The sequence below is a fragment of the Heterodontus francisci genome, chromosome 18 (assembly GCF_036365525.1).
Source record: "Heterodontus francisci isolate sHetFra1 chromosome 18, sHetFra1.hap1, whole genome shotgun sequence".
Lineage (NCBI taxonomy): Eukaryota > Metazoa > Chordata > Chondrichthyes > Heterodontiformes > Heterodontidae > Heterodontus > Heterodontus francisci.
Window position 1 is genome coordinate 13,564,658 of NC_090388.1, and position 25,708 is coordinate 13,590,365.

The 25,708-nt window shown below is 43.0% G+C and overlaps 1 protein-coding gene across 4 annotated transcripts in view; it reads left to right on the forward strand.

Moving 5' to 3' along the window:
* Positions 1 to 25,708, forward strand: part of LOC137379453 (POC1 centriolar protein homolog B-like) — a 110,161-nt gene that overhangs the window by 78,733 nt on the left and 5,720 nt on the right. Inside the window, exons 12-13 of one of the 4 annotated variants that reach the window (XM_068050289.1) lie at positions 9,681 to 9,764; positions 22,807 to 22,880. The exons of 1 other annotated variant lie outside the window; for it this stretch is intronic. In XM_068050289.1, the coding sequence (XP_067906390.1) occupies positions 9,681 to 9,764; positions 22,807 to 22,880 (158 nt within the window). Of the gene's footprint in view, positions 1 to 9,680; positions 9,765 to 11,967; positions 13,489 to 22,806; positions 22,881 to 25,708 lie in introns of those variants that run through there. 2 more of the 4 variants (XM_068050288.1, XM_068050290.1) reach the window with 2 other exon arrangements.

Sequence of the window (25,708 nt, forward strand, 5' to 3'; positions counted from 1 at the left end):
AAATTAGTCAGTTTTCCACTGCCACTTTGAGTCTGCTAAATTCAACTTTCTCATTCAAATGACTGCGACATCCCCCTTTTCTATTAATGAACGACTTCCAATGAAAATGCAGATTCCCTTATTGCCAAATCTGTCTTATGTTTGCTGCTTTTATATTGCACTTGACAGAACCTTAGTGCTGCTGGATCCTGACAACAGGCGCACAGCCTTCAGCAACCCCAGAATAAACTTGATAGATTTGTTAAAGTGGCCACTGGGAAGTCTTTGAAGGAAGAAAATGGGAACCCAGCAACTTTACGTTGTTTCTCACTGGCTCTTCAAGACCCTTGTAAAGGTGGCAGTAGCAGTCTACTCGGCACAAGATAAGGGCAGCTTTATACTACAGGAAAGTATACATGCACAAGATTCGTTCATTTCTTTGCAAGAGAGAAAGGGGTGATGGCGAATCCTGCATTGATGACAGCCACACAACATGGAGAGGAACCGCAGAGGGCTGGCTAGGGAATGAGTTGGGTGATTCCTATTCATATTTAAAGAGTTGATAATTGGTGAGGAAGTTACCTCTAAGAAGTTCTTTTTGCATCTAAAGAGCTGCTAATTGGCACGGCTGTTACTTCAGTGGTAGCTACAACCCTGTAATTAAAAATGACGTCTAGCACGTTACCAGTGCTAATTGAACTTATTTCAGAAGAGTCAATTAAGGATCAGTAGAAAGAACTTATCCATCTTGTAGCAATATAATCATCAGATACCTCTCTTTGGCCTCCTTGTCTCAGGATACTCATCAGATACCAGTGTTTTATATAGTAGTCATAAAAGATGCAGGACAAGGAAGTTTGTTTGTATGTTTCACTTTATTTAATTTGATCACGTCATTTAATTTCAAGGAGCAGATAGTAGGGGCCATTGATAAGCATGTCCCTGTCAGACAGGGAAGGGATGGTCATGTGAGGGAACCGTGGTTGACAAGAGAGGTTGAGAGTCTTGTTAGGAAGAAGAAGGATGCGTATATAAAGTTGAGGAAAAAGGGCACAGGCATAGCTCTGGAGGGATACAAGATGGCCAGGAAGGATCTGAAGAAAGGGATTAGGAGAGCTAAGAGAGGGCATGAAAAATGCTTGGCGGGTAGGATAAAAGAAAACCCCAAGGCCTTTTACGCGTATGTCAGAAATATGAGGATGACTAGGGGGACCGTAGGTCCGGTCAAGGACAATAGCGGGAGACTGTGTGTTGAGCCGGAAGAGATAAGTGAGGTTTTGAATGAGTACTTCTCTTCGGTATTTACGAATGAGAAGGGGTGTATTACTGAAGAGGACGGTGGGAAGCAGACTGGTAAGCTCGAGGAAGTGCTCGTTAGGAGGGAAGATGTGTTGGGGTTTTTGAATAACTTGAAGATAGACAAGTCTCCCGGGCCTGACGGGGTATATCCAAGGATGTTATGGGAAGCAAGGGATGAAATTGCAGAGCCGCTGGCAATGATCTTTTCATCTTCTCTGCTGACGGGGGTGGTACCAGGTGATTGGAGGGTGGCAAATGTTGTGCCCCTGTTCAAGAAAGGGAATAGGAACAACCCTGGGAATTACAGGCCAGTTAGTCTTACTTCAGTGGTAGGCAAGTTGATGGAAAAGGTGCTGAGGGATAGGATTTCTGAGCATCTGGAAAGACACTGCTTGATTCGGGACAGTCAGCACGGTTTTGTGAGGGGTAGGTCTTGCCTCACAAGCCTGATTGAATTCTTTGAGCAGGTGACCAAGCAAGTGGATGAGGGTAAACCAGTGGATGTGGTGTACATGGATTTTAGTAAGGCATTTGATAAGGTCCCCCATGGTAGACTTATGGAGAAAGTCAGGAGGCATGGGATAGTGGGGAATGTGGCCAATTGGATTAAGAATTGGCTAACTGATAGAAGGCAGAGAGTGGTCTTAGATGGTAAATACTCAGCCTGGAGCCCAGTTACCAGTGGCGTGCCGCAGGGATCAGTTCTGGGTCCTCTCCTGTTTGTGATTTTTATTAACGACTTGGATGAGGAAGTCGAAGGGTGGGTCAGTAAATTTGCAGATGATACAAAGGTTGGTGGAGTTGTGGATACCGAGGAGGGCTATTGTCGTCTGCAAAGGGACTTGGATAGGTTGCAGTGCTGGGCTGAAAAGTGGCAGATGGAGTTTAACCCTGAAAAGTGTGAGGTCGTCCATTTTGGAAGGACAAACATGAATGCAAAATACTGGGTTAACGGTAGGGTTCTTGGGCATGTGGAGGAGCAGAGAGACCTTGGGGTCTATGTGCATAGATCATTGAAAGTTGCAACTCAAGTGGATAGGGCTGTGAAGAAGGCATATGGGGTGTTAGCGTTCATTAGCAGAGGGATTGAATTTAAGAGCCGTGAGGTGATGATGCAGCTGTACAGGACCTTGGTAAGGCCTCATTTGGAGTACTGTGTGCAGTTCTGGTCGCCTCATTTTAGGAAGGATGTGGAAGCCTTGGAGAGGGTGCAGAGGAGATTTACCAGGATGTTGCCTGGAATGGAGAATAAGTCTTACGAGGAAAGGCTGAACATTCTAGGCCTCTTCTCATTAGAAAGGAGAAGGATGAGGGGTGACATGATAGAGGTTTATAAGATGATCAGGGGAATAGATAGGGTAGACAGTCAGAAACTTTTTCCCCGGGTGGAGCAAAGCGTTACAAGGGGTCATAAATTTAAGGTGAAGGGTGGGAGATATAAGGGGGATGTCAGGGGAAGGTTCTTTACCCAGAGAGTGGTCGAGGCATGGAATGCCTTGCCCGGGGAAGTTGTTGAGTCAGAAACTTTAGGGACTTTCAAAAGGCTTTTGGATAGGTATATGGATAAAGGAGAATGATGGGGTATAGATTAAATTGTCCTTGACAGAGGACAAAGGATCGGCACAACATCGTGGGCCGAAGGGCCTGTTCTGTGCTGTATTTTTCTATGTTCTATGTTCTAATTGATCACATAATTTAGGTTGGTATTTTACTACAATACTGTCAAAGGTGCTATCTTTTGGATGAGATGTTAATCTGAAACCCTATCTGTCCTTTTTAGAAGAATGTAAAAAATAATCCCTTGCCACTATTTGAAGAAAGGCAGGAGAGTTCTCCAAATATCCTGGCCAATATTTATACAACAGAAAATTTGTGTTCAAAATTATGAGCAGTTTTAATGAGAGAACTCTGAAGAACTGTTTTCACTACATGGTGTATCAGTAACGAGAAGATCTATCACCAGAACAACACAGGGAGCGGTTAGGAGAATGTGTTAAATAGAGAAGCAGAATTCAAAATAGCTTTAAAATTTGTAAAGGAAAATTTTAAAGGATACGGGGAAGAGGCATGGAAATGTTAAGTGTGTGGCTCTTTCAAAACAAGCACAGGCACGATGAGCCAAAGGCTATCTGTGCTGGAAAATTGAGATACATTGGACTTGTTCATTATATTACTGAATGATATGATGGAAGAGTTAGGTATTGGAGGGATGAGCTTTGATGGGTCAAGTGATATTTTCATCTGTGACTTATGGGACTGGAGTTCACCCAAGATTTTCTAAGTAACAGATGAGAGGAAATCTAGCCACTTAAGACAGTTAAGGAAAATAAATCGGACAGATAGTCAAGCTATACAGACCAAAACAAAGTATGCTTTGTGCTGACCTTACACTTTTTTTTTACATTTCAAAAAGGGGGCATTTAGTTTAATGTGAATGGCATCATAAAACCCAAATGTTCGATTATGCCCCTTTTCATGCAAATCCTTAGATATTATACTCCTGAAAAGTTCTTCCCACTTGCATTGAGAAAATGCTTTCATAATTAAGCACAGAGGAGCCATTTACTTAACCTGTTTATTTTCTGCTTACAGAAGATAAATATTTCTTAAATATTCATTGCTGTCAGTTAGTAAGCAGAAATTACACTTTAAACCTGTGTCCTTTTACTTTAGGGTTTTCAATTTGTTTCACAAATCTATGAATATTGATTTATGTGAGTTATCCCACATGGACCATTGTTGAAGCCCCATAGTGTGACAAAAGAAATCCAGAACTAATTTCTGTCTTAAGTCTTCACAAGACTACAACAGCAAAGAACTTGCATTCATATAGCACCTTTCAGTTTCATAACTTCCCAAAACACTCATGGCCAATGAAATACTACTGAAGTGAAGTCACTGTTGCAATATAGAGAACCATGCCAATTTGCACACAGCAAAGCCCCACAAACAGCAGAGATAAATGAACAAATTATCAGTTTTGGTGGTGTTGGTTAAGATTTTGTTGCTCATGTAGTGCCATGGTATTTTTATAATGTCTTCGATTTCTTGGTTTAACATCTCATCTGAAAGACAGCACTTAAGGCAGTACAGAATTCTCTCAGTACTGTGATGAAATGTCAGATAAATTATGTGCTTTAGTGTCTAGGCCTTGAGCCCATGACATCTGACTCGTAGGTGAGAGTGCTACCACAGAACCAAAGCTGCCACCTTAAACATATCCTGTTGAATTTCCGACCTAAACCAAAAGCTGGGATATTATCATGACCAAATTGACTCTTACAAATGAACTCGGGCAATTTATTTCTCGCTGCTAGTCAGATCAATAATCTGTCAGCTTTTACTCAATCCGTAATTCTTAACCTATTGAAAAATAGGGCTGAATTTTATGAGCCCTATAGGGATGGGAACGTAGGCAAAAGGGGACCCATAAAATAGTGAGGGAGGGCGGGGTGGAATGCCATGGAATTTAGTCCGGGACAGGGACAGCTGAGAACAGCCTTCAGCCCCGCAGCAATACCCCGCCCAGCCTCTTGCCAGGGCCGGCCTAACTGGCCCCAGCAACCCCAATCCTACTCCCCCGTCCCGGGCGTCTTCGGTACTGCCTAGCTCTGGTGACGGGTGACGGGTGCCAGTCCCTTAAAGGGACAGAATCCGTGACAGCGGACAGTTAATTGGTTGCCAGCTGTTGAATTCCATCGGGGTCTGAAACACTGCCAAAGCAAGGTCTCCCCCCTCACTGCCTCCTGGCCTGCTGCTGGGACCCTCGTTGCCAGGATAAAATTCAGTCCATAGTTTTGAAATGTAATTTGATTTATGATGCCAGATAAGTACCCTGAATTCAATTCTTATTTTTTCAATTTGGAGAGCAAAGTTTTCGCAGTTTGCTACAAAGCTATTCTTGTTCAGCAACTAACTTTCAAACACCATTGCAACACATTCTCTGAATCAGAGTTGTTAAAAGCAGCATTTTCAGAAATAGATTGTTGACTGCCTGGAGTAGATCATTACTATCGCATTAGTTACAACAGTACTACTTTAGTTATAATCCTAACACAGTTAACAAAATAGGCTTACTCTTTTGATCTTTGCCTAACAATGATTTGTGTCATTTAATCTTTTCAACCGATACTGCAAACTCATTACAGAAAACAGTCTGGATAACTTGGTAGTTTGTTTCCAGATCACTGGAAAATTGGCAGTGGATCTAAGGTACGATAATGATTGCAGCAGGAAAAGAGGGATACTTCATTACACTTCCAAACATTAGGAATATAACTAATCATATTCTAAGTGTACACATCTGAAAATGTCATTGTCAAATTGCAGTGTGTGGTTTCCTACCCTTGTGTTGTTATACCATTGAACTAGTTTAATTTTCCTCCACCCAGAGATTCTTTGCTCTTTACTTAAGATTTCTCATCACCAAAGTATGGGCCAGAGTCTCCAGCCTCTCTCTAGGAGTTAGTTGATTTAAAATATTTCATTTTTAAATTTAAATCTGCCAGTCTGTGTCTGTTCCTTTCTCATGTTTCTCAGGGCACTATGGTCTCGACATTGGTTGGCACAGAGCGACAGACTTCTTAAAATACAACTTTGGGTGAACATACAAAAAATATAAGCTGTCATATGGTGACTACAGCAAAAAAAAAGCAAATAAAACAAGGCAGAAAGAAATGCCATTAGCATGCAATAAGCTATGGTTTTTGTGTTCGCTGAGCTGTGATCATATGAAATATGGAGTATTATGTTCATTTCTAGGCACCACACTTTAGAAAAGGTAATGAGACCTTGCAGAGGGCGCAGAAGAGATTTAGTAGAATGGTAAAAGCGAAATACTGCAGATGCTGGAAATCTGAAATAAAAACCAGAAATGCTGGAAATACTCAGCAAGTCTGGCAGCATCTGTAGAGAGAGAAGCAGAGTTAACGTTTCAGACCTGGTTCAGGCAGGATGGGCTGAATGGTCTCCTGTGCTGTATCATTCTCTGATTCTATGAAATGATCTTTGGCACTGACCTGTTAAAACCATTGTTTTAGGAAAACTAGGGTAACTGTAGTTTGATTATTTTGTCTGCACCATAATCTGCCAAAGATTTTGGAAACTGTGCAAAGCAATAATTTTTCTCGATTGCTGATGTTCACAGTCACTGCTTAAAATGCTCATCATCCAAACGTGATACTGCAGCTTGCCAAATTTTCCTTTTGAGTTCTTGAATTGTGCCAATAAGGGATAGCTGCACTGTGTTTTCCACACTATTCAGTACAAGATACAACAGCAGATTAAATCTAAGAAATTCAGCATGCCTAGTCGGGCAGCTGAACAGAGAAACTTTATTGTTTCTTAATGCCAAAGTTTCAACCAAAACCAAGGCACCACTGCCACTGAGTTCTTTGATTCCTTCAAGGAAGTAACTCAGTCTAGTAATGGGGAAACTCCCCTTAGGTCACTCAAACATCACAGTGCATCCAGGAAATGTTGCTGAAGAAATCTGTGTTGGTCAGCTTTTCTTGTCCTTTTGAGCAACAATCCTTTAAGGATAGACCTGTTACCTAAGAATGTACCTTTATACTACATATATTTTCCGGAGCCCTTTCCTATCCTGAGTGGCGTGAAACAGGGCTGTGTTCTCGCACCCACACTTGTTGGGATTTTCTTCTCCCTGCTGCTTTCACATGCGTTCAAGTCCTCTGAAGAAGCAATTTTCCTCCACACAAGATCAGGGGGCAGGTTGTTCAACCTTGCCCGTCTAAGAGCGAAGTCCAAAGTACGGAAAGTCCTCATCAGGGAACTCCTCTTTGCTGACGATGCTGCATTAACATCTCACACTGAAGAGTGCCAGCAGAGTCTCATCGACAGGTTTGCGGCTGCCTGCAATGAATTTGGCCTAACCATCAGCCTCAAGAAAACGAACATCATGGGGCAGGACGTCAGAAATGCTCCATCCATCAATATTGGCGACCACGCTCTGGAAGTGGTTCAAGAGTTCACCTACCTAGGCTCAACTATCACCAGTAACCTGTCTCTAGATGCAGAAATCAACAAGCGCATGGGAAAGGCTTCCACTGCTATGTCCAGACTGGCCAAGAGAGTGTGGGAAAATGGCGCACTGACACGGAACACAAAAGTCCGAGTGTTTCAGGCCTGTGTCCTCAGTACCTTGCTCTATGGCAGCGAGGCCTGGACAATGGATGCCAGCCAAGAGCAACGTCTCAATTCATTCCATCTTCGCTGCCTCCGGAGAATCCTTGGCATCAGGTGGCAGGACCGTATCTCCAACACAGAAGTCTTCGAGGCTGCCAACATCCCCAGCTTGTACACACTACTGAGTCAGCGGCGCTTGAGATGGCTTGGCCATGTGAGCCGCATGGAAGATGGCAGGATCCCCAAAGACACATTGTACAGCGAGCTCGCCACTGGTATCAGACCCACCGGCCATCCACGTCTCCGCTTTTAAAGACGTCTGCAAACGCGACATGAAATCCTGTGACATTGATCACAAGTCGTGGGAATCAGTTGCCAGCGTTCGCCAGAGCTGGCGGGCAGCCATAAAGACAGGGCTAAAATGTGGCGAGTCGAAGAGATTTAGCAGTTGGCAGGAAAAAAGACAGAGGCGCAAGGGGAGAGCCAACTGCAACAGCCCCGACAAACAAATTTCTCTGCAGCACCTGTGGAAGAGCCTGTCACTCTAGAATTGGCCTTTATAGCCACTCCAGGCGCTGCTTCACAAACCACTGACCTCCTCCAGGCGCGCATCCATTGTCTCTCGAGATAAGGAGGCCCAAAAGAATTTTCCGGAGACTACTTGCTGTAATTTGCTTGCATATCGGGAAGGATCATGAGATACCTGTCTTCTTCGTTAACTACTAGTAAGTACTTATCCATATATAGTCTGCACGATATGAGTCAAATCTCTGCGCCCAAACCTCAGGTGAAAACTCATTGATTTAGGTGTTTTCTCGATTGTTCATAATGTCAGTGAAATTACTGGATGATCTGGCATTATTTTTGGTGAGGTTAAATGATTTATTAGTCACAAAATAGCAGTAATATAGTTAATGTATTTTCTTCCTCATTTCCCCATTTGTATGTAGGTTATTTTAACACTACTTTTTTTAAACCATTTCTTCCCCCCCCCCCCCCCCCCCAAACATCCCACTTCCAAATCTTTGTGCATCATGTTCTCTGCAAACTCTCAAGATTTTCTCATGCATTCGACAGCCCTGCCAACCTTGTGTTTGGAAATATGAGCAGTTTGGGTGGGACTTTAATTTTACCTTTCCACCTCATAATCTTGACTTTCATTTAAATGCCTTATTAGATTACCACATGTGTGATTGAGAAACCTTTTGTGGTGAGAACTAGTGTCTTTAACAACAGCTTGTAATTACGTAGAGAATATTCTGCGCCCTTTTGCCCAAGGGAAGAAAAGACAAAATATAGAGAATTGATACCAGCCATGGCATGAGTGGGGTCAGGGGGTGTGCTTAGAAAAAGTGATCAAAAGATTGGTAGAAAAGATGAGTTTTGAGAAGGCTTTTAAAAATAGAGAGGGAAGTAAAGGTGGACATGTTTAAGGAGGGACTTCCAAAGAGTAGGGCCAAGATGACTAAATGCTCTACCACCAGTGATGGGTTGAAGAGTTGAGGGGGGAGGATGCAAGAAGGCCAGAATAAGACTGAAGATTGTAGAAGAGCTGTAAAGTGGAGGAGATTGCAGAGTTAGGATGGGCCAAGGCTATTAAGATCAGCATTTTAAACTTAATACAAGAAACCAGTGCAGGTCAGTGAGGATGGGGGTGATAAGTGGGTGGGATGTAGGACAGGATATGGGTGGCTGTGTTCTAAAATGTTGGGAGTTTCTGAAGGGGTCAATAGAATTATAGGCTAGCAAAGAGGGCATTGGAGAAGTCAAGCCTAGACATGTCTTGCTAGCCAGTGATCTATCCATCAAGTTGCAATGTTTGTAGCCGCCTTAAGTATTCATTATAATATAATTTTTTATATCTTCTAAATAGTTTCTATAATCTAGAAAGTTCCATACAGCCATCAACTTTAATCAGTATCAGTCTGGTTTAAATTTAAACTCTGGTCCCTGCAGGCAGCTTCTTTCAATAATGGGACCAGGTATTTGGAGATGTTACTGGCTTTTCATCAGCATTGGTGGAAAATCAGTAGGGGAAAATTCCAATGGGTGGTTTTGTTTTCCCATTAGTACAAACACCTAGGAGTTCTTCATAAACTCCTGCTAGGATTAGATGTTAAAAAACACACCAAATAATCACTCATTAGAATAATGTCCTATGTTAACCACCATGCCATCCTGTCCCTACATATATGTGTACTAATGTATTACCTTATCTGCAGTAATGTGTGCAAGTAATTATTACGCTTTGTTTCCAGACTGTGTCAATCTTAGAACAGCGTTTAACAATGACGGAAGACAAACTCCAGGAATGTCTAGATAATCAACAGACCATGCAGCAAGTAAGATCATCCTAGTTAATGAGAAAAGAATCCGAGATTTTCGGATTTTGAGTCTCTATGTTTAATCTATGGTTGTCTTACACTATTACATGTCAAAGATGGCATCCTGTTAAAAGTAAGGGATCAACAGCCAGTTTGTCCTGTCTTGTAGGCGGCAGATTGTATTGGATGTGACTGGGTTCTGGCACTGAAACTGTAAAATAGCTGCTACCAAATCTCTCCCCATCTACCTTGTATGGCATGACTATCCTATTCTATTTTCTTTTGTACATATTTCTTTACATTTGACTATTTCATAGACTATGTGAAATAAATTGAACATCTGTGTTATCATGACATGACATCCTTTCTGAAATGCAAATTAATACCTTCATATGGATTCTACAAAACTATACATTGTATCATATGATGTGTACAAGACTGTGTATATTCTGAGACACATAATCACCGTGAAAGCTAAAGTGAGACTAAATGTGAATTATTTTCATGTGATTCTGTGCAACTACTTGAAAAACCATTGCTTTGAATTTGTATTGATTCAAATTCTGATTGACTTGTATTCACTGCCATAAGGTAGTGGTACTTCCTTTAATGGCACACATGCTTTTTAATGCAACTTTTATAATAAATTTTCTCTATCATGAAGTAAATTTGTGGAAGTAAAATTTTTGAAGAAAAATATTTTTTGCTTGTATCTGAATTATTGTGAGCCTCCAATATTGCTAACTAGCCCATGCTAATCAGCGATGGCTCAGTTGGAGCACTTTCACTGGCTTCCGTATCCTTGTATCTTGATTATGGGATTTAGTGACATCAGCTGACTTCCTGAGGAAGGTTTATTTTATTTGTAGTTAAGTTGTAAACCTGTTTTAGCTTTGCAACCTGCACACAGAATGTCTCTTTTTTTTTTATTCATTCGGGGGATGTGGGCATCACTGGCTATGCTAGCATTTATTGCCCATCCCTAATTGCCCTTAAGGTGGTGGTGAGCTGCTTTCTTGAACCACTGCAGTCCTTGGTGTGTAGGTACACCAACAGTGCTGTTAGGAAGGGAGTTACAGGATTTTGACCCAGCAACAGTGAAGCAACGGCTTCCAAGTTAGGGTGGTGTGTTACTCAGAGGGGAACTTGCAGGTGGTGTTCCCATGCATTTGCTTCCCTTGGCTTTCTAGGTGGTGGAGGTCAGGGTTTGGAAGGTGCTGTCAAAGGAGCCTTGGTGAGTTTCTGCAGTGCATCTTTTGTAGATGGTACACACTGCTGCCACTGTGCATTGGTGATGGAGGGAGTTAATGTTGAAGGTGGTAGATGGGGTGCCAATCAAATCGGCTGCTTTGTCCTGGATGGTGTTGAGCTTCTTGAGTGTGGTTGGAGCTGCATCCATCCAGACAAGTGGAGAGTATTCCATCACACTCCTGACTTGTGCGTCGTAGATGGTGGACAGGTATTGGGGAGTCAGGAGGTGATTCAGGAGGAGGTTACCTGGGCAATTTTCCACGTTGCTGTACTGGAACAACTTGACTAGGGCTGCGGTTAGTTCCGGAGCACACGTCTTCTGCACTATTGCCGGAATGTTGTCAGTGCCCATAGCCTTTGCAGTATCCAGTGCCTTCAGCCGTTTCTTGATATCACATGGAGTGTATTGGATTGGCTGAAGACTGGCATCTGTGATCCTGGGACCTCAGGAGGAGGCCGACATAGATCATTCATCACTTCTGCCTGCAGATGGATGCAAATGCTTCAGCCTAGTCTTTTGCACTGATGTTCTGGGCTCTCCCATCATTGAGAATGGGGATATTTGTGGAGCCGCCTTCTCCTGTCAGTTATTTAATTATCCACCATTCATGACTGAATGTGGTAGGACTGCAGAGCTTAGATCTGACCCGTTGGTTGTGGGATCACTTAGCCCTGTCTATTGCATGCTGCTTCTGCGGTTTTGCATGCAAGTAGTCCTGTATTGTAGCTTCACCAGGCTGACACCTCATTTTGAGGTATGCCTGATGCTGCTCCTGGCATGCTCTCCTGCATTCTTCATTGAACCAGGGTTGGTCCCCCGGCTTGATGGTAATGGTGGAGTGGGGGATATGCTGAGCCATAAGGTTATAGATTGTGGTTGAATACAATTCTGCTGCTGCTAATGGCCCACAGCGCCTCATGGAATCGCAGTTTTGAGTTGTTACATTTGTTCAAAATCTGTCCCACTTAGCACCATGGTAGTGCCATACATGATGGTGGGTACCCTCAGTGTGAAGACAGGACTTTGTCTCCACAAGGACTGTGCAGCGGTGACTCCTACCAAGACTGCCATGGACAGATGCATCTGCGACAGGTAGATTTATGAGGACGAGGTCAAGTAAGTTTTTTTTTTTTTTTTTTTTTTTCTTCCCCCCCCCTCTTGTTAGTTCTCTCACCACCTGCTGCAGACCCAGTCTAGCAGCCATGTCCTTTGGGACTCGGCCAGCTCGGTCAGTAGTGGTGCTACCGAGCCACTCTTGGTGATGGACGTTGAAGTCCCCCACCCAGAATACATTTTTGTGCCCTTGCTATCCTCATTGCTTCTTCCAATTGGTGTTCAACATGGAGAAGAACTGATTCATCGGTCGAGGGGGAGCGTTAGGTGGTATTCCAGCAGGAGTAACCAGGAACTCAATATTTTCCCTGGAATGTCAGAACTTGGACCATAATTAATTTGAGTAGCATTTTAAGATAGAATAGCTATCAGTATAGCAAAGGCAAAATACTGTGGATGCTCGAAATCTGAAATATAAAATGAAAGTACTGGAAATACTCAGGTCAAACAGCATCTGTAGAGAGCAAACAGAGTTAATGCTTCAGGTCTGTGACCTTTCGTCAGAACTGGAACAAGTTAGAGACCCAACGGTTTTAAGCAAGTAGAGAAAGCAAGGTGCTGTGGGAAGAGCAGCAGGTGTTGGGTGTGATGGAAGCGTGGACCAAGCTGTTGTGGGTGGACTATCAGAATGCTGAAAGGGAACGGGAAGATGTTTTGGTCTAACTTTCTGTATTGAGCAACAATTCTAAATCCACTTTTGTGTAATAGCATAAACAAAAACAAAAAAACTGCTGATGCTGAAAATCTGAAACAAAATTCATAAAATGCTCAAAACAATGAATAGATCTGGCAATATTTATGGGGAGAGCAGATGAGTTAACATTTTGGGTGTGGAACCTTTGTCTCAGCTGTTCTAATGTATTCCAATTGTTAACTGCAGAAACCACAACAGTCATTGTGCTTCAAAAGAAATTCATCATGTTGACACATTACAGTTGATAAATTGCCACACAAATGCAAATACTATTTGCAATGAGTCAACAAGAGGAATTACTCTTTAATAAACTGTATGGCAAGAAGCCCTCTAGAGAAATTATTTTACAGTTCCTAGTTCTAGAATAAGCATTGCAATACATGAGTAGAGTTTTCCTGTTTACTGAACCTGATGAATGCACTGACAAGTTTGATGTAAATATGTTTACAAGTCCCAGGAAAGCTAAGCTCTTGTAATGTGTAAACTGTAGTCTGCTGCTTGTGTTTGAGAGCAAGAACATTTCAGCCCATTTAAAACTGTAATTGACATGACAGTTGTGAAACGGAAGGGTTGTGAAGAAACTCATGACAGTATTGAAGGAAACTGATCTCCCTTGCAATGTTTGTATTTTTTGGTGCTGTTTTGAAACTGTTTGGCAATGTAATTTTTACAGATTTTTATGAATAAAGTATATTTTGGAAATAAAAAAAAAATTTCAGCCCATTTCTGCATGTCAGAACACAAGCGACTGGATTTTCCTCGCTGAGCTTGCCAGCCTGTGATTTTCCACCTGATTAAGTGAATGGGAAGGAAATTGCTCTTTGTGGGGGAAGGGTACCAGGGTAGGGACGCACAGAAGTGTAATATCCTGGCTGAGATTTCTGAATATATTGAGATAAAATGCCTGCATGCTGCCATAACGAGCTCACATTACATGTGGCCATTGCAGCGTTTAGTCACAAACACCAACTAGGGCCTTAAAAGAGGTGGCTAATGAGGTAGTAGATGTGTTGGTGTTAATTTTTCAAAATTCGCTATATTCTGGAAATGTTCCATCAGACTGGAAAATAGAAAATATAACCCCTTTATTCAAGAAGGGGAGGGAGGCAGAAAACGGGTAACTATAGACCAGTTAGCTCGACGTCGGTCGTGGGGAAGGTGTTAGAATCAATAACTATGGAGGCTATAGCTGGGCACTTAGAAAAACTCACGGTAATCAGGAATAGTCAGCATGGCTTTGTGAAAAGGAGATCGTGTTTAACCAATTTATTGGAGTTCTTTGAAGGAGTAACGTGTTCTGTGGATAAAGGAGAGCCCGTTGATGCACTGTACTTGGATTTCCAGAAGGCATTTGACAAGGTTGACACACAAAAGGTTATTGCGCAAAGTAGGAGCTGATGGTGTAATGGATATTATAGTAGTATGGATAGAAGATTGGCTGCCTGCCAGAAAACAGTATGCATGAATGGGTCCTTTTCTGATTGGCAGAATGTGACAAGTGGAGTCCCGCAAGGGTCTGTGATGGGGCCTCAACATTTTGCAATTTATATCAATGACTTAGATGAGGGGAGCGATGGCATGGTAGCTAAATTTGCAGATGACACAAAGATAAGTAGGGAAGTTTGTTGTGAAGTGGACATAAGGAGCTTGCAGACCAACTATACATAGTGTTATGACCAGGTGAGAAAGGTGTCTAGGGGTCCCTTTCAGCCTTCACCTGGTCTTACTGTAACAGGGTTTTAATTTTAAACAATAAAAACAAGAAATGCTGGAACCACTCAACAACAGGTCTGGCAGCATCTGTGGAAAGAGAAGCCGAGTTAACGTTTCGGGTCAGTGACCCTTCTTTGGAACTGACAAATATTAGAAATGTCGCAGTTTATAAGCAAGTGAGGCGGGGGTGGGGCAAGAGATAACAAAGGAGAAGGTGTAGATTGGACAAGGCCACATAGCTGACCAGAAGGTCATGGAGCAAAGGCAAACAATATGTTAATAATGTGTTGAAAGACAAAGCGTTAATACAGATGGGGTGTTAACGGACTGAAGATTGAACAGCAGCAAGTACAAACATGAAAAAAACAGTGGGTAAGCAAACTGAACAAACTAAGATGAAATGAAATAAACATTAAAAAAAAAATTGTAAAAAATGTAAAAAAGAAAAAATAACTAAAAATAAAAGTAAAATGGGGGGCCCGTCACGCTCTGAAATTATTGAACTCCATGTTCAGTCCAGCAGGCTATAGGCACACGATTAGGCACACTACAGCCTGCCGGACTGAACATTAAGTTCAATAATTTCAGAGCATGACGGGCCCCCCATTTTACTTTGATTTTTAGGTTTTTTTTTTTTCTTTTTTACAATTTTTACAATGTTTATTTCATTTCATCTTCGTTTGTTCAGTTTGCTTACCCACTTTTTTTCATGTTTGTACTTGCTGCTGTTCAATCTTCGGTCCGCTAACACCCTATCTGTACTAATGCTTTGTCTTTCAACACACTATTAACATATTGTTTGCCTTTGCTCCATGACCTTCTGGTCAGCTATGTGGCCTTGTCCAATCTACACCTTCTCCTTTGTTATCTCTTGCCCCACCCCCGCCTCACTTACTTATAACCTGTGACATTTCTAATATTTGTTCGTTCTGAAGAAGGGTCACTGACTTGAAACGTTAACTCTGCTTCTCTTTCCACAGATGCTGCCAGACCTGCTGAGTGGTTCCAGCATTTCTTGTTTTTATTTCAGATTTCCAGCATCCGCAGTATTTTGCTTTTAATTTTAAATACACTGTTTTGAGCTCCTCCTTGGTGAATCCTTGTTCACCGCTTTCCAATTATAAGGCAAAAAAATGAGCACGAACAGGCTTTCATAGGTTTAAAGAAGAAAGGTGAAATTTATTAAAACATAAACTTAAACTCTAATTCAGTTAACGCCTATGGATACACGACACACCCATGCTAGCATGCATATGCGATATGCACATGCAGATAGGGACAGAAAAAAGCAGAAGAAAAAATAAGTGGAAAGGTTTGAGGCAATATCTGAAGAGTTTCTTGTTACTGTCCTTCGAGCTCACTGCAGAGTCCTTTTGTAGGCAGTTCTTGCTTGTAGGTAATTCTTGCTTTTCGTTGGGGCCCAATATTCTTAAACCTTGTTCACTCTAGGATACTTTTCTCCCTTGGGGTTCATGTGTCTTCAGTGGATTCCAAAGCTGGTGAGAAAGAGATGACAGCAGAGAGATGTTCTCCATCCAGGAGCCAGGAGCTTTTTGTCTTCAAGCACTCTTTCTCCAATTTAACACTCAGTTCAAAACTCTGCAACAGTCATGTGACTAAACTGATCTGACCATGTTCCTTCTGTGTATTGGGAGCAGGGACTGGTTCCTTTGTTCCAACACTGTCTGCTAGTATGCAAAAATGTCTTTCTGGCCAAGGGCCTGGCAATTCCTTGTAATAGGCCCTCTTCCCAGCAACAGTTTGAAGTTTAATGTGCATGTGGTGAAATTAATGTGCTTCATTCTTGGCAGGTGGGGGCCTGCATGACAATAGATTGAGTGAGTGGGCAAAAATCTGGCAGATGGAGTATAATGTGGGAAAATGTGAAGTTGTTCACTTTGGCAGGAAGAATAAAAAAGCAAAGTATTACTTAAACTGAGAACGACTGCAGAACTCTGAGGTGCAGATGGATCTAGGTGTTCTAGTGCATGAGTCAAAAAAGTTAGTATGCAGGTACAGCAAGTAATAAGGAAGGCTAATGGAATGCTATCCTTTATTATGAGAGGAATTGAAAATAAACGTCAAGGATGTAATGCTTCAGTTATTTATACAGGGCATTGGTGAGACCACATTTCGAATACTGTGTGCAGTTTTGGTCTCATTTAAGGAAGGATGTGAATGCGTTGGAGGCTTTCCGAGGAGGGTCACTAGATTGATACCTGGAATGAGCAGGTTGTCTTATGAGGAAAGGTTGGACAGACTGAGCTTGTTTTCACTGGAGTTTAGAAGAGTGAAGGGAGACTTGATTAACGTATATTAGATCCTGAACGATCTTGACAAGATGGATGTGGAAAGGATGTTTTCTCTTATGGGTGAGTCCAGAACTAGGGGGGCACTGTTTTAAAATTAGGGGTCACCCTTTTAGGACAGAGATGAGAATTCTTTTTCCTGACGGTTGTGCAACTTTGAAACACTCTGCCTCAGAAGGTGGTGGAAGCGGGGTCATTGAATAATTTTAAGGTGGGGGTTGATAGATTCTTAAATAAAAGCAAAATACTGCGGATGCTGGAAATCTGAAATAAAAACAAGAAATGCTGGAATCACTCAGCAGGTCTGGCAGCATCTGTGGAAAGAGAAGCAGAGTTAACGTTTCGGGTCAGTGACCCGAAACGTTAACTCTGTTTCTCTTTCCACAGATGCTGCCAGACCTGCTGAGTGATTCCAGCATTTCTTCTAGATAGATTCCCTTGCCTAACAAGAATCTAAGATTATCGGGGGTAGATGGGAGTGTGGAATTCGAGACACAAACAGATCAGCCATGATCTTATTGAATGGTGGAGCAGGCTAGTGGAGCCAAATGGCGTACTCCTGCTCCTAATTCGTATGTTTGTAACATGTGCCTTATTGCAATAAGTAATCACACTCCTCTGAGACAGTTTAGTTTGGTCACTATTTGTAGTGAAGCCAAAGCATGGTCTTTAAACACATTTACACTGCTTGAGCATTTACATGCAATATCTTAATGCATCCTCAGGACATCCCAAAACATTTCACAACCAACAGGTTATTTTTGAAGTGTTGTTGCTGTTATATAAGCAATTTGTGCATTGCAGGGTCCTACAAACAGTAAATGAGATCAAATTTATGGGAAAAAAGACTTGCATTTCTATAACGCCTTTCAGAACCACAGATCTCAAAGCACTTTACAGCCAATTAAGTACTTTTGAACTGTTGTAATGTAGGAAATACAGCAGCCGATTTGCACACACTACAAGCAGCAATATGAAAATGACTAGACAAACTGCTTTTGTGTTGTTGACCTGAGGGATAAATATGGGCTAGGACACCAGAAATAACTCCCCTGCACTTCTTCACCATAGTGCCGTGGGATCTTTTGCATCCACCCAAGAAGGCAGATGGGGGCTTGGTTTAATGTCTCAGCTGAAAGACAGTGCAGACCTCCCTCACTATTGCACTGGAGTATTGGCCTTGATTTTTGTGTTCAAGTCCTGGAGTGGGATTTGAACTCAGAACCTTATGACTTAGAGGTGAGACTGCGATCAACTGAACCACAGCTGCCAGTCCAGTTATGCTGTTTTTTCATTCAGGGCTGAATATTAACAAGAGACCTCCTGCTCATCAAATAGTGTCATTGGATCCTTTAACATTCAGTTTAACATCTCAACTGACAGGCAACACCTCAAGCAACACAATGCATTGTCAACCAAGGTTCCATGCTTATGTCTGTAGAATCAGAGTTTTACAGCACAGAAACAGCCCCTTCGGCCCAACGCGCCTACGCCGACCATCAAGCACCCGTCCTAACTAATCCCATTTCCATGCACTTGGCCCGTACCTTGTATGTTATGGCGTTTCAAGTGCTCATCTAAATATTTCTTGAATGTCATGAGTGTTCCTGCCTCTACCATCCCTTCAGGCAGTGTGTTCCAGATTCTAACCACCCTCTGGGTGAAAAAATTCCTCCTCAACTCCCCTCTAAACCTCCTGCCCCTTACCTTAAATCTATGCCCCCTAGTTATTGACATCTCTGCTAAGGGAAAAAGTTTCTTCCTATCTATCCTATCGATGCCCCTCATAATTTTGTATACCTCCATCAGGGCCCTTCTGAGCCTTCTCCGTTCCAAGGAGAAACAACCCCAGCCCTATCTAATCTGTCTTCATAACTGAAATACTCCAGCCCAGGAAATATCCTGGTGAATCTCCTCTGCACCCTCTCCGTTGCAATCACATCCTTGCTATAGTGTGACGACCAGAACTGTACACAGTACTCCAACTGTGGCCTAACCAGCAGTGGGTATTGAGCTACAGTGTTCTGACTCTGATGCAGGAGTGCTACATATTGATCCTAGCTGACACCAGAAGGTAGCACATGCAGTGCCCATCTAGAAATTAAAGACCATTTAATTTTAATTTATGATAATCAAAATGTTACTGACCAAGTAGATTTACTGCAAAACACAAAACCTCTCCATTATGTTCAGCAAAAAAGAACACCTAGAACCTCTACTGGGAAGTGAGGTACAGCTCTCAAACATGGAATCCAACAGTGGAATGGCATTCTCAAAGCAAGACCTGCATATGTCAGGTTAGATAGCTGGTTGAAACAAAGGGCGATGGAGAGTTTGGAACAAGGTAAACATACTGAGACCTGGTTGCAGGGAAACCAGGGTTGGGAATTGAATATCCAAGGGTACTCAGTATTTCGGAAGGATAGACAGGAAGGAAAAGGAGGTGATGTAGCTTTGTTAGTGAAGGAAGAGATCAGTGCTGTAGTGTGGAACGATATAGGCACTGGAGATCAAAGAGTAGAATCAGTTTGGGTAGAAATAAGAAATAGCAACGGAAAGAAGTCACTGGTGGGAGTAATCTATAGGTCCCCAAACAGTAGTCCCGCAGTGGGGTACAGTATAAACCAGGAAATACTGGGGGCTTGTAAGAAAGGTATGGCAATAATCATGGGTGATTTTAATATGCATATAGACTGGATTAGTCAAATTGGCAAGGGTAGCCTCGAGGGAGAGTTCATTGAATGTATTAGAGTTTGTTTTTTTGGAGCAATATGTTATGGAACCAACCAGGGAGCAGGCTATTCTAGATTTGGTGTTGTGTAATGAGGAGGGATTAATAAATGATCTCATTGTTAAGGATCCTCTAGGGAAAAGTGATCATAGCATGCTAGAATTTCAAATTCAGTTTGAGGGCGAGAAGTTGGAGTCCCACACGAGCATTCTGGAGTTAAAGGTAATTATATAGGCATGAGGAAAGATTTGGCCCTAGTGGACTGGGCAGGAAGACTACAAGGTAGGACAGTGGCAGATGTTTAAGGAGATATTCAATTTAACCCAACTAAAATATATTCCAGAGAGGAAGAAAGATTCTAAGAGGGGGAAAAAACATCCATGGCTAAGCAAGAAAGTTAAGGATAACATAAAGACAAAAACTAAGGCATATTGCAAAGGCAAGTGGCAGGCTGGAAGATTGGGAAACTTTTAAAGATCAACAAAGGGTTACTAAAAAAGTAATAAAAAGAGCAAAGGTAAATTATGAAAGAAAACTAGCGCAAAATATAAAAATGAATAGCAAAAGCTTCTGATAAGTATATAAAGGGAAGGGGAAGCAGAGTTAATGTTTCGGGTCAGTGACCCTTCTTCGGAACTCTTCAGTTCCGAAGAAGGGTCACTGACCCGAAACGTTAACTCTGCTTCTCTTTCCACAGATGCTGCCAGACCTGCTGAGTGATTCCAGCATTTCTTGTTTTTGTTTCAGATTTCCAGCATCCGCAGTATTTTGCTTTTATTATAAAGGGAAGGGAGTAGCTAAAGTGAATGTTGGTCCTTTGGAGGATGAGACTGGGTAGTTAATAGAAGGGAACACAGAAATGGCAGCGACACTAAATCAGTATTTTTCTTCAGTTTTCACAGTAGCGAACACTAGTACAATCCCAATAGTATCAGGTAATGCAGAGGTTATAGAAAGGGAGGAACTTAGAACAATCATCATCATTAGGGAAATAGTACTGAGCAATTGAGTACTGAGTATTGCATACAGTTTTGGTCCCCTTACTTGAGAAAGGATGTAGTTGCATTGGAGGCAGTTCAGAGGAGGTTCACTAGATTGATTCCAGAGATGGGGGGGTTTGTCTCATGAAGAGAGATTGAGCAGTTTAGGCCTTTACTCTCTGGAGTTTAGAAGAATGAGGGGAGATCTAATTGAGGTGTATAAGATGATTAAGGGGATTGACAAAGTAGACATAGAGAAGATGTTTCCTCTGATGGGGCAATCTAGAACGAGAGGTCATAGTTTTAGGATAACGGGTAACAGATTTCAAACATGAGGAGAAATTACTTCTCTCAAAGGGTCGTGAATCTGTGGAATTCACTACCCCAGAGTGTGGTGGATTCCGGGACATTGGGTTAATTTGAGGAGATAGACAGATTTTTAATTGGAAAAGGGTTGAAGGGTTATGGAGAATGGGCAAGAAAGTGGAGTTGAGGACGAGATGAGATCAGCCATGATCATATTGAATGGCGGAGCTGACTCGAGGGGCTGAATGGCCTACTCCTGCTCCTAGTTCTTATGTTCTTATATGGGATTAAGGGCTGTCGTTCAAGTGCAGAATAAACACCAACTGACTGACTGGGTCGAAAGGCCTGTTTCTATGTTAAATACAGAGGACTCTGCTGCCCCTGTCTTAACTTGCACTAAGTTCTGTTCCTCTATCACCCCTCTGTTCATTGACCTACATTGGTTCCCTGTCAGGCAACGTCTTGTTTTTGAAATTCTCATTCTTGTTTTCAAATTCCTCCATGGCTTCGCCCCTCACTATTTCTGTAATCTCCTCCAGCCCCACAACCCTCCAAGACACTACACTCCTCTAATCCTGGCCTCTTCTGTGTCCCCCATTTTAATTGCTCCACCATTAGTTGTCATGCTTTCAGTTGCCTAGGCCCCAAGCTCTAGAATACCCTCCCTACACCACTCTACTCACTTTCCTCATTAAAACCTACCTCTTTGACCAAGTGTTTGGTCATCTGACCTAATATCTAATATCTCTTTTTCTTTTTTTTTTCTTTTTTTTTCTTAGGTGGTATCTCCTTAGGTGGCTCAGTGTTGTATTTTGTTGTATAATGCATCCGTGTAGCACCTTGGGCTTTTTTTTTTAATGTTAACGGTACTGTATAAGTAGATGTTGGCTGAAAAGTTTATTCAGGCCCGTTTTTTGGGTGCTGGATTCACTGTTTCCATTGAGCCAGTCACCACGCAAGCTTCCTGCTGTCTCATTTCCATAATTTCACTGTGGAGCCTAGCACGACCCATGCTGCTGGCTGGCTGCATACACAATACAGGACCCAACAGTTTGTGGGGCTGGTACATGTTCCACTTAGCCTCCAGCTCTTTAAGACGGCTTGTCCCTCTTAAAGGGAAACTGCACTGACTCAAAGAAGGCTACTGGCTGTCACGGCTGCAAATGGCACGAATGGGAATGCAGCACTGAAACAGAGGGAAGGCTCCACGGCTTACACAGCACTAGAGGCCTTAGTCGTGGTAGGCCACAGGAGAAGAGATGCCATGTTTCCACAGGGAGCCAGCAGGTCCTCAATGACTGCCCTGCGAAGGGAGTGGGAGTGGCTGGATAGAGAAGTTAGCAGCCAGAGTCTGATCCAGAGGACCTGGCTACAGTCCCGCAGAAGTTTAATGACTGCACACAGGTGTTCGAAGTCAGTGAATGTATTTTCATGTGACCCACTGCACCTAAACCTCTCATATTGCTTAATGCACCACACCCCTGTCACTCACCCATCAACAGGCCTGAGCACTCGAGACTCATGCCAAGCATTCAGGTATTCCACTTCACCCTTGTACCTTCCAATGATGCCAGCCTGCGACCCACATCTTCTTGTTGTCACATACTTCTAGCTATGGCAGGCATATCCAACACAGTGCAACGCCTCACTGGCATTCTGTCCTCCTTTTTGCAGGACAAGGTGGTACGAAATACAAGGGAGCAGCAGGGAACTGATGGGATCCACGGAGCCCAACGGAGGGCAATAGTGCTCCACAGCATGGGGCTGGCTGCAATACGTGTGTTGTAGCATTCGGCGTCACCAGAACTTTCAGAATGACTGTCTGTTATTGCTTTATACTCCTCAATTCCCACCTCACCCTCACCCTGCTATATGCCATGAAGTGCAAGCTGCAGATGGTGCAACCATGGACCTCTTACTTTACACCCCACACACTACCCCCTTCTGATTTTCTGCTTTCAGATATTCAAGGACTGCTGCCTGGCCAGCCACAGTAGCCGTAGGTGGAAGAGGGAGAGCTGCACTAGACCTCTGAGGTAGAAGCACCATCACCTGATCTGACACTCTCAGCCACCAGCTTAAATACTGGCACTGCACAAATTTGAGACGCTAGTATAGATTTGGGATCAGCACATAGTGAGTCACAGGGTATGAGTGGGCTGCAGCCAGGGCAGGCGGAAAGGATAACTCGTGCCAGCTCGCCAGAGGGTGAGGTGGCAAATGAGTTATGAACATATATACGAATTAGGAACAGAAGTAGGCCATTTGGCCCCTCTAGTTCAATACTGATTGTATAATTGGAGGTGTTTGATAAAGATTTTAATGAAAAGATGTTTGTGGGTGGCTTTTATTGTAGGATGTTGATCAAGGGGATACTGAGATGGGATGTCTCACGTGGATGTGATGGTGGAGAATGGTGGACCCATTTGGTAAAGGGGGAAGTAGTTTTGTGGAAACCAAACCAGAGTCTGAGCATGCACTATCGGACAGTTCTTCCAGCGCAAACAGGTCCAGAATGCATCCTCCCTGCCTTCTCTTCCTCCTCATGAGGTCTCCAGATTCCTGGAGGCAATGCTGTGCCTCATGATGGCAATGTTATCGAGGATGCAGCAGACCACCAGGAACTTGGACACCTGTTTCAGAATGTACTGGAGGGATCGCCGAAGGTCTTCTCCACAATGTTCCTTGTTATACGTGTGTTGTCCTCATGTGGTCTGGTGGCAGAAGGACAGTCATGAGCCACATGTACAGGGGGTAGCCTTTGTCTTCAAGAAGCCAGCCTCTGGTTCTCTGTGACAATGTGAAAACAGTGCGAACGACGGACCGGGGCAGAATGAAGGCATTGTGACTGCTTCCAAGATAGCAGGCTTTCACTGACATGATGTATTGTGTACGGTTGCACACCAACTGCACGTTGAAAGAATGGTAGCCCTTGCGGTTCCTGTACATTGGGGGCTTGCAGAGCCACATATGGACTGTTGATAGTACTCTGTACCATTGGGAAGCCCGCAATTCTGGCAAAAGTACGTGCACTCTCATCCTGCTTTTCCCTGCTAAGACAGAAAACAATGTATTCAGTTTTCCTGGCATAGATGGCCTCTGTCAACTGTGTGCTGGAAGATATTGGAAATGTCACGTGTTCCCATCTAGAAAGGTCCAAACACATGAAAGTTCAATGCCACTGCCACCTTTACAGTCACTAGCAGAGCCGTACTTGTCCAGGTGTCCGGCTCCAGGGTCAGGTTGAAGGAAGTGGCAGAGGTCTGTCACCACCTGCTTGTTGAACTTGAGTCAGCTCAAGTACTGTTCCTGTATGAGGTAGAAATGCCCTCAAGAAGCCTGTGGTGGATAGGCCCTTCTGTGGAGAGCCCCCTTCACCACCTCCTCCCTCTTTGCAGAGTTTCCCCACTCTCTCTGCAGCCTTCACTCCATTTCTTGGTTATGTTGCAAACCCAGAGACACTGCAACCACAGCCCCCATATGCTGTGTAGAGTTGGGTCGCCAAATTCTGTTGCCTCCCTGAATGTATGCAGCAGCTCTCCAAAACACCTCTAAGCACAATCTACAGCATTTCCACTGACTTCAGCTAAGCAGAAGTAAATCAAATAAAACTTTGCTGTAAGTTGGTGGTTGGCCTTTTAAATAACTAGTGGTGGTGACGGCAGGGCAGAGTGGTTCTTCGTGCTTCTGAATACCTGTTCAGCTGTGAGTGATTAGCGCGCGCGTTCAGTGGACATGCACAGACCACGTTAAAGGGAAGCTTCAAGGTAAGGGAACCAGATCTGCCAGAACAGCTGTTTGACATCGTGATGGCATAGCACGCCCGGGCTAGCACAGCATGGCGTGCCCGGGCTAGATCCGCACAGCGCACCTGGACTAGCTCAGCATGGGGCACCTTCGCGAACCGTCACCCTGTCTTACAAGTCATTGGAAATGAAAATCAGGCTGGTTGTAAAGTGGGCTGCCAATTCGGTATCACTAATTTGTGCTAAATCTGAAGGCTTATTTCAAGCCCAGGAAGTACATTTTTTGGACTCTGTTACTGACGTGCAAATTTTCCCGTGTTGGGGTATGGCATTTTCTTGTGCAGGTGAGAATTGAAGTAATTAGAAGTAAATCTTTATTCCACTTGTATTTTAGTACTCTGGTGCCTCTGTGGTTCTATCCCAGAACAATGCCTCTTTTATTTTATCCTTACCATCTTCCACAATCCAGCCACGACTCCATGAAACCTCTGGCACTGCAGGTGGGATGTTCCTTTCTGTTCTGTTCTTTCTGCACACTTCAGATATTCACCAAAGTCAGCACTGTCAATCAGGGAAATTTTTTTGGCAGTCTGCCTCTCTAACTTCACAGTGCTTCTCCGAAGCTATATATAGTTTGGACAGTAAATAATTATACTATCATGCAGTTTCATGCATCAAAATAGAATGGTTCTTTGAGTTTTATTTAGGAATATAGGAACATTAAGAGGCCATTGAGTCCCTCAATCCTGTTCCACCATTCCATTAGATCATGGTTGATCTCTACCTTAATTCTATCTACCTGGCTTAGGACCATAACCCTTACCTAAGCAAAATCTATCAATCTCAGTTTTGAAATTTTCAATTTATCCCCAGCCTCAATAGCTTTTTGAGGGAAGAGACTTTCATATTTCCACTACCCTTAGTGTGAAGAAGTGTTTCCTGACAACACCCCTGAATGGCCTAGCTCTAATTTTTAGGTTATGCCTCCTTGTTCTGGATTCGCCCCACCAGAGGAAATAGTTCCTCAGTAACAACCCTTTAATCATCTTAGACATCTCAATTAAATCGCCCCTTAATCTTTTATACTGAAGGGAATACAGGCCTAGTCTGTGCAACCT